At 39.9% G+C, this 14,293-nt stretch overlaps 1 protein-coding gene across 4 annotated transcripts; it reads left to right on the forward strand.

Annotated features, from left to right (window-relative positions):
• The first annotated feature begins 1,150 nt into the window (after positions 1-1,150).
• LRRD1 (leucine rich repeats and death domain containing 1) lies at positions 1,151-7,896 on the forward strand. 4 transcript variants are annotated; one of them, XM_083578550.1, is made up of 7 exons: positions 1,207-1,236; positions 1,391-1,638; positions 1,682-3,767; positions 5,224-5,422; positions 5,953-6,114; positions 7,001-7,121; positions 7,631-7,896. In XM_083578550.1, exons 3-7 carry the CDS (start codon positions 1,809-1,811, stop codon positions 7,809-7,811), a joined length of 2,622 nt encoding a protein of 873 aa, XP_083434676.1. In that variant the 5' UTR covers positions 1,207-1,236; positions 1,391-1,638; positions 1,682-1,808; the 3' UTR covers positions 7,812-7,896. The 4 variants fall into 4 exon arrangements, with proteins under 4 accessions (XP_083434674.1, XP_083434676.1, XP_083434675.1 ...); XM_083578548.1 differs by having other exon boundaries at positions 1,151-1,236; positions 1,391-3,767; XM_083578549.1 differs by lacking the exon at positions 1,207-1,236 and having other exon boundaries at positions 1,254-1,638.
• The last annotated feature ends 6,397 nt before the right edge of the window (positions 7,897-14,293 follow it).

Genomic DNA, 14,293 nt, shown 5'->3' on the forward strand with positions numbered 1-14,293 from the left:
AGTGGCTGCGGGTGGCGCTGTGGTCTAAACCACTGTGCCTAGGGCTTGCCGATCGGAAGGTCAGCGGTTCGAATCCCTGCGACGGGGTGAGCTCCCATTGCTCGGTCCCTGCTCCTGCCAACCTAGCAGTTCGAAAGCACGTCAAAGTGCAAGTAGATAAATAGGTACTGCTCCGGTGGGAAGGTAAATGGCATTTCCGTGCGCTGCTCTGGTTTCGCCAGAAGCTGCTTAGTCGTGCTGGCCACATGACTCGGTAAAACTGTCTGCGGACAAATGTCGGCTCCCTAGGCCAGTAAAGAGAGATGAGCACCACAACCCCAGAATCGTTCACGACTGGACTTAACTGTCAGGGGTCCTTTACCTTTAAGAGTGGCTGCAGAACAAATGAAACCACAGCAGCCACAATTAAGCACTGCACCTGCACTGAGCTAATCCCAGTTATGGCAGTTTGTGTCTACACTGAACAACAGACCTTGCTGATTATCTCAGAAGCAGACCTTCATGTATTAAAAGCATTATTTCAGGGAAACTTTGAAATCTTAACCAAGGTTAGATCATAGTGGAGCTAACTGTGATTAAGCACAAGACTGGCCTACCTCACAAAGTTGTAAAACTGAAGAAGCCAAAAATGCTAAAGCATCCTGGAGACAATGTGATCCACATTTCTGTTGCACAAATAAGCATTTAGTTCCATTTCTCTTAACCGCCAGATGTTTTGGACAACAGCTCCCATCGTCCCTGAGCATTGGCCAAGCTGGTAGCGGCTGATGAGACTGTAGCCCAAAACATATGGAGGCTGAGCATAAGGCTGAGCTAGTCATTCAGAATACTTGGATTATTACTGCGCTGAAAGTCTACAACACCTACCAAGGTAATTTTAGTGGGCTAGCAAAGCAGAAGAAATATATGGAGCAGCGGTAGGGAGCCTGTAGCCCTCCAGAGATTGCTGGGTTGACTACAGCTTCCATCATTCCTGACAACTGGCCATATTGGCTGCAGCTTATGGGAGTTGAAGTCCAACAACATCTGTGTGGCCCTTCTCCTTAGATCTGGCAAAATTTGTAATCCTCTCAATTATGCCCACAAGTGGCAAAACTATTGTAAATATCTGCCACACTTAAGCATAACTGAACTTGCTGAATTGCTTTTCAGTATGAGGAGAGAAATGGGCCAATCAGGATTATGCTGGGACGGAACATCCACTTGAAACGCAGCGGCAGTTGGGAATTCTGAGAGGTGAGATAGGAAGGGAATGTTTTCTAACTCATTTGTTTTGCAAACACTGCCGCTTTATATGACAATTTCATCAATCCTGCTTGACCTCAATTGTTTAATATTTAAATTCACTGCACATTTTTCATGCTGTTGTTTCTGCTTCCTTTTTCTATAGACAGCTGGAATGAGCACATACTTTCCAGAATAAATCTTCAATCATGTCTGGGGGGGAAGAAGAGCAGCCCCCCAATATAAATCCAGAGGGAGCAAATGAAGAGGAGCAGCCCCCCAACACAAATCAAGAGGGAGAAAATGAGGAAGAGCAGCCCCCCAATATAAGTCCAGAGGGAGAAAATGAGGGGGAGCAGCTCCCCAATATAAGTCCAGAGGGAGAAAATGAGGGCGAACAGCCCCCCAATATAAGTCCAGAGGGAGAAAATGAGGGGGAGCAGTCGGCCAATTTAAGTCCAGAGGGAGAAAATGTGGAGCAGTCGGCCAATTTAAGTCCAGAGGGAGAAAATGTGGAGCAGTCGGCCAATTTAAGTCCAGAGGGAGTATTTGAAATCTCTCCAGTGATTTCTGAAAATGCCATAATGGAATTATTAGAAAATCTTGATGCAACTGAAGATTTACCAAGTCCAGTTGATGGAAATCAGAGTGAATCTAGTCCTGATGACACTACACTTAAAAAACCATCCCCAGAAGCAGATTTGAAACCAGATGCATTACAATCAGGTATAATTTCGTCCACAAGCATTTCCGCTGACGAAAAGCCATGTGTATCCAAGGAGAGTCTCATGGAACAAATCATGGAAAGCTCTTTAGAGGTTTCTGAAAAGGTTGTTTCACGTTCCACAGAGAAACTGCAAATGCTTAAAAAGCTAGAGGGAATTTTGACGCCTGACACAATTAATGCTGAACTTCTTGCTTATCTGTATGCTGAAGGATTAAGTGAAATCCCTTCATCTTTTTTTGAAGGGCGAGCTAGGAGAAGTTTATTACAATCTTTTGAGAATGCTACGATACCTGAAATGGGATTAGCAGAGAGGCTGTCTGAAATGATTGATGATGGCACCGTTCAGCTAAATGCTAAAGGGCTGCTTGAAATTCCTTCAGGGCTTTTTGACATTCAAATGTTAAAGTATTTGCATTTAAACAATAATGAAATCAAAACCATACCAAGAGACATAAGATTGTTTACAAACCTGGAAATATTATCCATAGAAAGAAATCAGTTAACATCTTTACCTACTGAAATTTCCCTACTTCAAAGTCTTAGAACTTTAAACCTCAGTCATAACCAAATATCATACCTCCCTGATGGAATTTCGAAACTTTCAAGACTTAAGTGCCTTTTATTAAGATATAACAACATTGAAACGTTTCCTGCTGCTTTGGAAAAACTTGAAAAATTAGAAATTTTGGATCTTAGTGGCAATAAAGTAACTCTGCCAGACACCATGACTACCATGAAAAGTTTGCATATGCTGTACTTAAATTCCAATAAAATGTCTATATTCCCAAAGGCTCTCTGTTACCTTCCAAATCTATATAAACTCAGTATGTCAGATAATCAGATCCAGAGTTTACCAAAAGAAATTAAAGAACTCAAAAATTTGAAAGAACTTTCGCTAAGTAACAACAAGCTTATATTTTTGCCTGTACAGCTCTTTCAACTGATAAATATAGAAAAACTGAGACTGGATGATAACCAGTTGGAAAGTCTATCTGATAAAGTGGAGAATTTACAAAAGCTTCGGGAACTCAGTCTTGCAAAAAATTTCTTCCAAAATATAACAGAAAATATTTGCAGGTGTACGAAACTGGAATATCTGAACCTAAGTGATAATCAGCTGAAAATCTTTCCTCCCAATCTGTACAAATTAAAATGTCTGAGAGAACTCTACATAAGCAGAAATAAACTGATCTTCTTAGACGAACAAATAGCATACTTTAAAGACCTTTCAGTTTTAGAGATATCAGGAAATGCTTTAATGTACATCCCTGTTGAAATAAAAGGCTGTACAGAACTTACTAGAATTGATTTGAGTTGCAACAAGCTGTCCTTGTTTCCAGTTGGACTGTGTGCACTATCTGCTCTTAAACACCTAAATATCAGCCAAAATTATATTTCAGAAATAACAACTGAAATTTCATTAATTAAAAACCTGCAGCATTTAAATTTTAGTGAGAACAAACTGCCCTCATTTTACATATACTTGTGCACTCTTGCCAAATTAAGCTACTTAGACCTAAGTAACAATCAAATAAGTAGTGTTCCAATAAATGTTCAAAAAATGAGGTCTCTTCGGGTTCTGCTGTTACACCATAACAGATTCGTTTTGTTTCCCAGGGAGTTGTGTGTGCTAAATTGGCTTAAGGTACTTGATCTTTCAGAAAATAAGATACAGGTCATTCCTTCAGATATTAGTCAAATGCAAGAACTAAAAGACTTAAATCTGTCAAACAACCAGTTTGCATCATTTCCAAATGAAATATGTCAGCTTTCATCACTGCAGAAATTAAGATTGTGCCAAAAAAGTGGATTGAAGGTAAGATGGCATTTAAAATATAAGTTTGTGTTATACATAACTTTGTACTGTATACCAGTCCTTTGTAACAAAGTTTACACTCATCATGTGTTTTTCAGACTCATCACAGCCTGCATTCAAGCTGTGCACACTCAACCTACATTTGTCTTTGAGTAAACCCAGGTTTCAGATGCTTTTGTATTGCTTTCATACTTGTAAAAAAAAAAAAATCAACCTTGACGGGAGGCAACAAAGCTAAAGTGACAGAACAAATCCATGAGAAGCAATGCCTCTTTCAAGTCATTTTCAGCTCTCATAAAAGCTATCGCCTGTTGTTACCCTAAGCAAAAGTAATTCAGGAAAACGTTTTTTTGGGGACATGGTTCCATGTTGGACCAAGGCAGAGCAACAAAGTCCTGAGGAGCTAAGGAAACTGGGGGCCAAGGAAATTAAATCTGTAGCAGGGATTAGCACCAGGTCTACTTCCCTTATTATTCAAACCATATTCCTGAAACCTTTAGTTTATGTTGCTGGTCTGGGTGGCTATTATACAGTTCCATCCTTTGACCAGAACTTAGTTTGCATATCTACCTCAGTGGTTAGAATGAGCAAGTTCAGTTTCACCAAGTTCACTGAATTAGTTTAAAATCGCTGAACCACCCCTGAAAATAGTTCCTGTAATTGCTTACTTTCAACAAGTTCCAGCTCATCTTCAGGTTCATTATATTACATGTGTATTTTCCTCTTTAGACTTTGCAGGGCTTTAAGATTAAAGACCATAATTGTTGGGGAAATTCACATTCCCCTGTGTGTACATTGTGGTATTTTCTTAGTCTTCTCAAGTATATTTTATACTTCAGCAGAGCAGATCGTAACATTCTGAATGCTGGGTTTTTGTTTTTGTTTTAAATGGTGATCGTTTTGATGAACTTGAATCAAACTGTGAATTGAACGCGAACTGAACTAATTCATTTTGTAAAGGGACAAATGAGAACTGGAATTACTTCTTCTTTGGACATGTTGAACTTGAACTAGTACTAGTTTATTTTTTTAAATGAACTTTCCCAGCACTGATCTACCTGACACACTAGACATGCAGTGCCCACTGTGGGCTTGAGTTATAGGAACATAGGAAGCTGCATTATAACAACTCAGACTCTTGTTCCATCCAGCTCAGTAACATCCACACTAATAGACAGCATCTCTCCAGGATTTTAGGCAGCAGCCCCTCCCAGCCCTACCTGGAAATGCTACATTGCATATTCTTGTGTTTTTATATTGTAAACTGCTCTCTGATCCTTGGATGAAGGGCGGTATAGAAATTTAATAAAATTAAAAATAAGTGCTAGGAGTGACCTTGGGACCTTTCTGCATGCAAAGATGTGTTCTGCCACTGAGCTATGGCCCTTCCCCAATAACATAAACAGCCTCTGTATAAATGTGTGTTGCTTAACTCTTTTGTACTTTTTATCCCCAGTTAAAATCACTTTCAGAAGAACTATCAAAGCTGACCAGCCTAAAAGTGTTTGATGTATCTCATAATGAATTACAAGAAATTCCAGAAGGCTTAGGAGAAATAAAAAGTTTGGTTACATTAATAGCAAATAACAACTGCTTAAAAAAGCTTCCACTGAATTTTTCAACACTCCATAACTTACAATGCCTGAATCTCAAAGGTAAGGATTTAAATGTTTAATGTCATAAGAAAATTCAGGCATAAGGTGCTATAGTCCCAGTTCCAATGTCAGCAGTACCTGCGCAAAAATAAGTTTCCACTCCCAGATCAGGTATAGTGAGTACACAAACGGCTTCTGAAAATGGAACACATGGCATCCAGCTGCATGTGTTATTCCATTCTCTATGCATCAACCTACATGCAGGAGTTGAAGGAGTACAACTGAAGGACTCTAGCATTCTTCTCCTGTTATGGTCTTCCAGGCCAGAGCAGATGAGAACAAAAATGAGAAGGAAAGTTATAAAATTATGACTTTCTTGAAGAGAAAACATGCACCTTGAAAACATGTTATTTTTTGTGATAGCTGTGTTTGAAGATTGTGTACATGTTGTCCTCTAGCTGCTTCCTGAAGAGACAACCCTTTTGCATAAGTTGTTAATGGTACTATCTATAAAGTGGGACAGTTGCCTGTTTGTGTCCAGAAATGCTCCAGATTAACATAATGCAAACATTATCCATTTATTTTACCAGAAAATAAAATGCTACATTTGCCTAGCGATCTGCACCTTCTTCTGGAGCTGAAGGATATAAATTTTGATGAAAATACTCTGATTAGACCTCCGCTGGAAGTCTGTAAAGCCAAGCAACTGCTTCCCATAACACGCTACTTAGAAAGCGCTGATGAAAGAGATGGTAAGTTTAAAATAAGTTTCTCAGCATCACTAGGGATCTTAGATCAGGGATGGGGAACCTGTGGCCCTCCAGATGTTGCTGAACTGCAGCTCCCACCAGCCTCAACCAGCATGGCCCACCTTAAGGTATTCTGACACCCTGAGCAAAATATAGAAAGACAGGTCTGTCTAGGCCTCCTGAGATCCTGGAATTCTTAGACTTCATTGCCCATCCTTGTTCTGTGGCATGTCTATTCTAACAGGGTCTAGATCACCTTCCATTCTATTCTCAGAAATGCACAAAACAGCCAGCTTCACTCTGCAGCTCTCAGTAAGTCCCTTCCCAAGGTGGTCCATCAGCTCATCTTGTCCACTGCCTATCCAGGTCACTGTTGCCTGCCCTTTCCTTGCTTCTCCATACCATGAGGTCTCTATCTTTTCTTCACTCCCTCATATTCCAGAGCAGCAGAAGCATGCGGTGGGTGCATGCAGGGAAGTTAAATGTCAAGCATTAACAAAAAAGATGGCCTCATCCAATTTCCCTACGCATCCACCTAAAGTTTTGTCTGTTTCAGTTAATAAACCAGGGGTAGGTGTCTATGGCCCTCCATCTGTTTTGGAGTACAACTCCCATTAACCTTGAGCATGATGGTGGGAGTGCAGGGCTAATAGTTGGAATCCAGCAACCTCTAGAATGTTACAGGTTTCCCACCTTTACAAACTGCTAGCTATCTCTACACATTTCCAGGTATGTTAAAAAACCCCAGCATTTTGGCTCTATCCTCCCTGCCCATCAAAGTATATAATTAACACTGCCACCAGTTGATAAAAGAGTAAAGTTCCTTGGATTCATGCATAAAATCATATGAAACTGCTGTTCTGTAAAGTTTATGATCTGCTTATTTTAGAAAAAATCTTGGAGAAAGTTCTGAAGACCATTGCTAGCAATATCGCGTTTGAACATTTTGAATTTTTTTGTCAAAAACTCCAGCTTAACAGTATTGTAATCAAAACAATAGAAACTGACAGGTTAGTGATACGTAAAATTTATTTTTTTTCCTTGGAACAGGTTCTGCTAATTTCATCCATCTGGTTTTTATGTTTTATGTTTTGTAGCTTAATTGATACACCTCACCGTTTAAGGGAGCAATCCTAACCCCCAATTCATGCTCCTGGAAGGTGTTCGGTTTGGGTGGAAGACTGTACCCACTAATGGTGCAGACTGCTTGGGAGTTAAGAATGCTGCTGCCCCCCTCTGGGTTTTTTTGGGTGAGGGCAGAGCACGGCCACACAAGGATTTTCTGGATCCTAATCTGGCCCACTGACAAGCAAGGGGTCCAGTTTGGTCCCCTCTGCTGCAGCCATCTTGAGCTGGCACAGCACACCCTCTGAAAACTCTTGACTGCCCACCTTCCACCCTGACCTGCAGGAGCCAGCAGGTTGTGGATGTCACCATCATCCCCAGGGCCACGTGACCCAAAGTTAGGATCGCTGTGTGAAGGAGTTTAAGCATCTTCTCTGTATATTTTTTCTATTAGGACTCTTTTGTTGGAAGAAAAAGTTACTCAGGCATTGAACCACTGGAAAACTGCAAATCAAAACCTGTCTCCAGCAGCCATGACAGACCAGTTGATCAGAATACTAACTATGGCTGGTCTGTATTACCTGACCAACAAAGTGAAATCTTTAAAACTCTGTTCAAGACTGGTAAAGTTCTAAAGAGCAAATAATATTGGTATTTTCAGTTCTGTTGCTTGGGCACATAAGATAAGCTGAATAAAACTACCTTGTCAGGAGTCAGTAATTTACTGTGTTCAATGAATTGCTATTGCTGCTTTCAGTTAACTCTGATTCCAACCAGGCTTTTAAAATTAATTTTCCTCTCATGTTTTTTATTACTTACACACACACATGAAACAACACAAACAACAAATAATGGGTATCGGTCACCAAGTACAAAGCAAAATCCATTCATGACATGTATACAGCAGAAAATAATAGCAGCATGTTATGTTAAATAACCAGGCTAAAAAGATGTAGGAGTTACAGGAAGTCTAGGTTGCTCTGGGTGAAAGTTAATAAATAAACATTATTTATTTCCGGAGGCGGCGCGACCGGTAATGGCTGCCTTCTCCGAGTAAGGAGAAGGGAGCTCCGCTGTAAACGGGTCGTCCGCTACGGCGAAGCGGAGACCCATTCAGGAAAACCACAGGTGGCAGAAGCCTGTGGTCTCGGGACCCGGCGGGCGCCAGAAGCAGCCCCCAAAACGCTGAAGGGACCCCGTAAGGGGCTCCGGATCGCGGAGGGGGTAGCGGCGCTGTGGGTCGTTGCGCAAACAGCGAAGTGAAGCCGCGTTGCTGTTGCCGGTCAGCGCTGTCCTTTCTTCCTGCAACTTTTCTGAACTTTGGAAACTACAACCCGTGAGTAAATTTGGACATTGAAAACTTTCTGAAACTTTTGTCAACTTTCTGAAACTTTTTGAGAACTTTATGAAACTTTTAAAACTTTTTTAAAAAAAGTTGAAATTTGGCTGAAAACGGAGTGAGGATAAGCAGGAAGCCCATCTCCCGCTATACTGAACTTTAAGCAAAGAGCAGGAGGAGTGGAGACAAAAAGTTATGCGTTAACTAAATGCTGGCACCCTGTTAAAGCAGTTTTCTGAGTGAAAGACTTTGAGCTATTGACTTTTGCTGGTCATATTCGGGGTGCATTGATATCCTTCTTCTGTGGCACCAGTGGATTATAAAATAAATAAGAATCTCTGGTGCTGGAGCTGCCTGGATGAGCACCAGTTTGCAACTTTGGATACATTGAATTTAGGTTTTGAAACATTCTGAGTTGGAACTGGATACTTTGAAACTGTTGCAGTCAAGGCACTGTAAGAAACACTGTTTTGCTTTAAGTTTTACTCTGCTAAAAATAATACATTGTGGAGGCGATAGACATGGATTTAAATTTATAAGTTTAACTTGGATTTGATCTTTTCCCTGAAGACGTATTAAGCTCCCTCTAGAGGATTTTGGACTTACAGCAGTGACTTTGTTTTACTTTCCCTTTCCCGGCCTCTGTTTGACTATTGTATCTGGGACTCTGCTTTCTCATGGGAACAACTTGGATTGACCTTGGATTACAGATAACTTTGGAATGAGTGGCGCAAGGAGAAGAGGAAGGACTAAACAAACAACTCTAACTTTATCTGCAGCCTCACAGCGTAGATCTTCTGTGCCGGCCTTGCCTTCCACTTTGCCTCCAGACATAGAGGCGGCCTCCCTAATACAGGCAGGGGAGGGTGAGACAGAGGAGCTGCACCTGGGAGATATGGCTTCAGGGACAAGTAGCTCTGTCTTGGAGAAAATTTTGGAGAAACTGGAGGCTCTGGACAAGAAGGCTGATTTGCATACAGCTAAAATTGAACAGAACACAGAAAGCTTGAATAAGCTGACTGGACAAGTTGCACAGAATGCCCAGTCTATTGGAGAATTAAAGGAGGCTGTAGGTGAAAATCGTAAACTGGCTGAAGATACTAGTCAAAGATTGGAAGAACTTGAGAAAGAAGTAAGACCACTCAGCAAACAAGTTGGAGAACATCAGATTTACTTTTTGATGACAGAACTGCGAAACAGGGAGACCAACTTGAGGATACGGTCAATACCAGAGGTGGAAGAAGATAATTTTATTGAATTTCTAACTAAGGAATTTGCCAAGTTTTGGAAGTTAGAGGAAAAAGACTTTAAAATTGTATCTGCTTTCAGGCTTGGCAGAGTCAGAAGGACAGAGAAGCCCAGAGATTGTTTGATAACACTGAGATCAAAGGAGGAAAGGGACAAGATTTTGGGCCTGCACTACGAAAAGTCACTAGACATTTTGGGCAAGAGAATTGAAATCTACAAGGACATTCCTAAGCAGTTGCTGGACCTTAGATCTAACTACACGGAATTGGCAAGACTGTTGAGAAGCAACGCAATTATCTTCAGGTGGGAGTTTCCACAAGGATTATCCTTTACCTACAGAGGGAGAAAGATCAAAATCAAAACAGTGGAAGATAGAGACAAGTTTTTGGGAGCACACGGAGAAGACCTCCACAAAGGACTTGGATTGCCAGCGCCAGAACTTCCAGGGGAGCCCGCCCCCTCGGATCCTCAAGGACCGGAGAACAAGGTACCACCCCAGAAAGAATAACCAGACCTATCCAGGATGTCTCTGCAGCTTTTGAGCTGGAACATAAATGGCTGTAACAGTCCCGAAAAAAGGTCTAAAATTTTTCATATTTTAAAAAAGGAACAATTGGACATTATATGCTTACAAGAAACACATGTGATTAGGCTCCATAGAAAGGTGTTAATAAATAAAAAGCTTGGTCAAGAATTTATATCATCGGATACAGTTAAAAAGAGAGGTGTAGTGATCTATGCAAAAGAGAGCCTTTCACCAAAATTTCTCTTTAAAGATGAAAGTGGAAGAATCCTCGCAATAGAAGTACAGTATCAAGGAGAAAAAATTTTGATATTAGGAATTTATGCTCCAAATGAAGGAAAATCGGATTTTTATAAGAAGTTGCACGAGACCATGCTGGATTATCTGGATTACAACAACGTCATCATGATGGGGGACATGAACGGGGTCGTATCAACAAATATGGATAAGTCACAGAACCAGAACATTACTAAAGAGGGAAGACTACCTAAGACCTTTTTTGAAATGACTGACAATATGGACTGGGTTGACATCTGGAGAGTTAGAAACCCCCTGGGAAGAGAAGGAACATTCTTTTCTGAAGCTCAACTGACTTGGACACGAATCGACCAAATATGGATAACTAGAAGTCTGGCACCTAAGGTGAGGAAGGTGGAAATCTGCCCCAAAACATGCTCCGACCATAACGCCTTGAGAATGGATATGACATTGATCCCAATCGGCTCCTTTAGATGGAAGATGAATGATGGCCTGTTTAGAGACCAAAGAATTGTAAAGAAGGCCCAAAAAACCTTAAAGGACTATTTTGAGATTAATTTGAACACTACGGTGGAAAAAAGAACTATCTGGGATGCAAGTAAAGCTGTGATGAGAGGGTTCTTGATTCAACAGAATTCCTTAAAGAAAAGACTGCAAAATGAAAAGAAAGATAAAATTCTGGAAAGTATCAAAGAGTTGGAGAAGAAGTTAAGATCTAACCCGAAGTCCCAACCGATTCTGAGAGAAATTAAACTTTATCAGGCGCAATATTCCAAGCTGATAAATCAGGAAATAGAATGGAAGATTAAAACAATGAAACAAAAAACTTTTGAATCGGCAAATAAATGTGGGAAACTGCTAGCTTGGCAGTTGAAAAGGAGACAAAGATTAAATACAGTAACAAACTTAGAGGTTGAAGGAAGGAACATTCAGAACCCGGGAGAGATTAGAAAGTGCTTCCAGAGGTATTTTAAAAAGTTATATACTCAAGGGCCACAAGATGAAATAGAGATTACACAATTTTTGGAGAGAAATGGATTAGCAAAGCTGTCAGAAGAAAATAGAACAATTTTAAATGGCAAAATAACACGACAAGAGATTGAACAGGCCATCCTGAGTCTGAAACAGGGCAAATCACCAGGGCCAGATGGACTGACCTCTAACTACTATAAGACATTGAAGGATTATTTGATACAACCTTTGTTGGAGGTCAGTAATGAAATAATGGAGGGGAAGAAGGCGCCTGAATCGTGGAAAGAAGCATTTATCACATTGATTCCAAAGTCAGAAACTGAAAAGACACAACTCAAGAATTACCGTCCCATCTCCCTTTTAAATGTGGATTACAAAATATTTGCAGATGTTTTGGCACGAAGATTTAAGAAAGTTTTAAGTGAGATAATCCATAAAGACCAGGCAGGCTTTCTCCCGGGCAGACATATGTTTACTAACACAAGGAACATCATAGACATATTGGAACTTTTACAAACAAACATAAACACTAAAGCAGTTTTAATTTTTATAGACGCGGAGAAAGCCTTTGACAACATATCTTGGAAATTTATGAAGGGGAATTTAAAAGAAATGGGAGTGGGACGGGGGTTTGAGAACGGGATTGAGGCAATATATTCAGAACAAAAGGCTAAACTGATAGTTAACAATGTGGTTACAGAAGAGTTTAAAATTGAAAAAGGTACACGACAAGGCTGCCCGATTTCCCCATTACTGTTTATTTCGGTTCTGGAAGTGCTCCTGAATATGATTAGGGGGGACCGGTTGGTGGAAGGGATTCAGGTCGGAGCGAAACAATATAAACTTAAAGCTTTTGCAGATGACCTAGTTCTGACATTACAGGAGCCGGAGTCTAGTTTGAAAAGAGTACTACAACTGATTCAAAACTTTGGTCGAGTGGCAGGATTTAAGTTAAATAAGCAAAAAACTAAAGTTTTGGGGAAAAACGTGACAGATATTGAGTTGGAACAGCTTCAGAAAGAGACAGAACTAAATGTGGTTAAAAAAGTTAAATACCTAGGGGTAAACATAACAGCAAAAAATCTGAGTTTATTTAAAGATAATTATGAAAAATGTTGGTCAGAGATTAAGAGAGACTTGGATAGTTGGTCAAGACTAAAACTTTCTTTGTTAGGCCGAATAGCTGCCATCAAGATGAATGTATTGCCAAAAATGTTATTTTTGTTTCAGACACTGCAGATTGTAGACAAGACAGAGTGCTTCCGGAAGTGGCAGAAAGATATTTCTAAATTTGTCTGGCAGGGCAAAAAGCCCAGAATCAAATTTAAAATATTAACAGATGCGAAAGAAAGAGGGGGCTTTGCCCTGCCAGATTTAAAGTTGTATTATGAAGCTGCAGCTTTCTGCTGGTTAAAAGATTGGTTACTTCTTGAAGATACGGATGTCTTGGATTTGGAAGGTTTTAATAATGCGTTTGGATGGCATGCATATTTATGGTATGATAAAGCTAAGATAAATAAGGCCTTCAAGAACCATATTGTCAGAAAATCAGTTTTTAATGTCTGGACAAAATATAAAGACTTACTGGAGAATAAAACTCCGAGGTGGCTGTCACCCCTGGAGGCTAAGGCTCGGAAAAGAGCCAATATGGAGGCCAACTGGCCAAAATATTGGGAGATAATAGAAAAGGATGGTGATAACTGGAAATTGCAGAGTTTAGAAAAGATGAGAGACAAAGTGCGAGACTGGTTACACTATGCTCAGATTAAAGAAGTGTTTAAAAATGACAAAAAGCTAGGATTCCAAGTGGAAAAGTCAAAGTTAGAAACTGAACTGTTAGAACCTAAGACTAAGGTACTTTCAAGAATGTATAACTTGCTGCTGAAATGGAACACACATGACGAAATGGTAAAATCAACAATGATAAAATGGGCGCAGGATATTGGGTATAATATTATGTTTGAAGATTGGGAAAGGTTGTGGACCTCTGGGCTGAACTTCACTGCATGTAATGCGTTGAAGGAAAATGTGATGAAAATGATGTATAGATGGTACATGACCCCTGTTAAACTGGCTAAAATATACCATTCGTCTGATAGCAAATGTTGGAAATGTAAGGAAAATGAAGGAACATTTTTTCACCTCTGGTGGACCTGCCCTAGAGTGAAGGCCTTTTGGGAGAAGATATATAATGAATTAAAAAAGGTGTTTAAATACACCTTTACTAAGAAATCAGAGGCCTTTCTCCTGGGTATTGTCGGCCAGAGTGTGTTAAAAAAGGACAGAACATTCTTTTTGTACGCAACAACAGCAGCAAGAATATTAATTGCCAAGAATTGGAAAACTCAGGAGCTACCCACTGTGGAAGAATGGCAGATGCAACTGATGGACTATATGCAATTAGCCGAGATGACCGGCAGAATTCGAGACCAGGGAGAAGAAAGGATGGAAGAAGACTGGAGGAAATTTAAGATTTATTTACAAAAATATTGTAATTTGGCTGAGTGCTGAATTGGATGCCAGTGCAGACAATTGTCTACCATTAAATTAGATTTAAGGCTGAATTATATGTCAAACCAAATTAAGATTATTAATTAAGATGAGTTAAATGATAATTTGTTTGAAATTAATTTAATAATGATGTAAGTGTATGCGGGAGGTGTGGGGGAGTCCCATGTAACAATTGAGAGATGTTAAATGGACAATGATAAGTGGTGTTTATCTAATATATGCTTTATTTGAAAACTTCAATAAATATATTATAAAAAAAAAAAGAA

The sequence above is a fragment of the Podarcis filfolensis genome (assembly GCF_964270895.1).
Source record: "Podarcis filfolensis genome assembly, chromosome: 12".
Taxonomy (NCBI): Eukaryota; Metazoa; Chordata; class Lepidosauria; order Squamata; family Lacertidae; genus Podarcis; species Podarcis filfolensis.

Excerpts from the sequence above, each read along its gene's own strand:
- LRRD1 (XM_083578548.1), top strand. The coding sequence starts at position 1,434 with ATGTCTGGGGGGGAAGAAGAGCAGCCCCCCAATATAAATCCAGAGGGA. Across the intron at positions 3,768-5,223 it reads GCCAAAAAAGTGGATTGAAG|TTAAAATCACTTTCAGAAGA; the intron begins GTAAGATGGCAT and ends TTTTATCCCCAG. Across the intron at positions 7,122-7,630 it reads AAAACAATAGAAACTGACAG|GACTCTTTTGTTGGAAGAAA; the intron begins GTTAGTGATACG and ends TTTTTCTATTAG.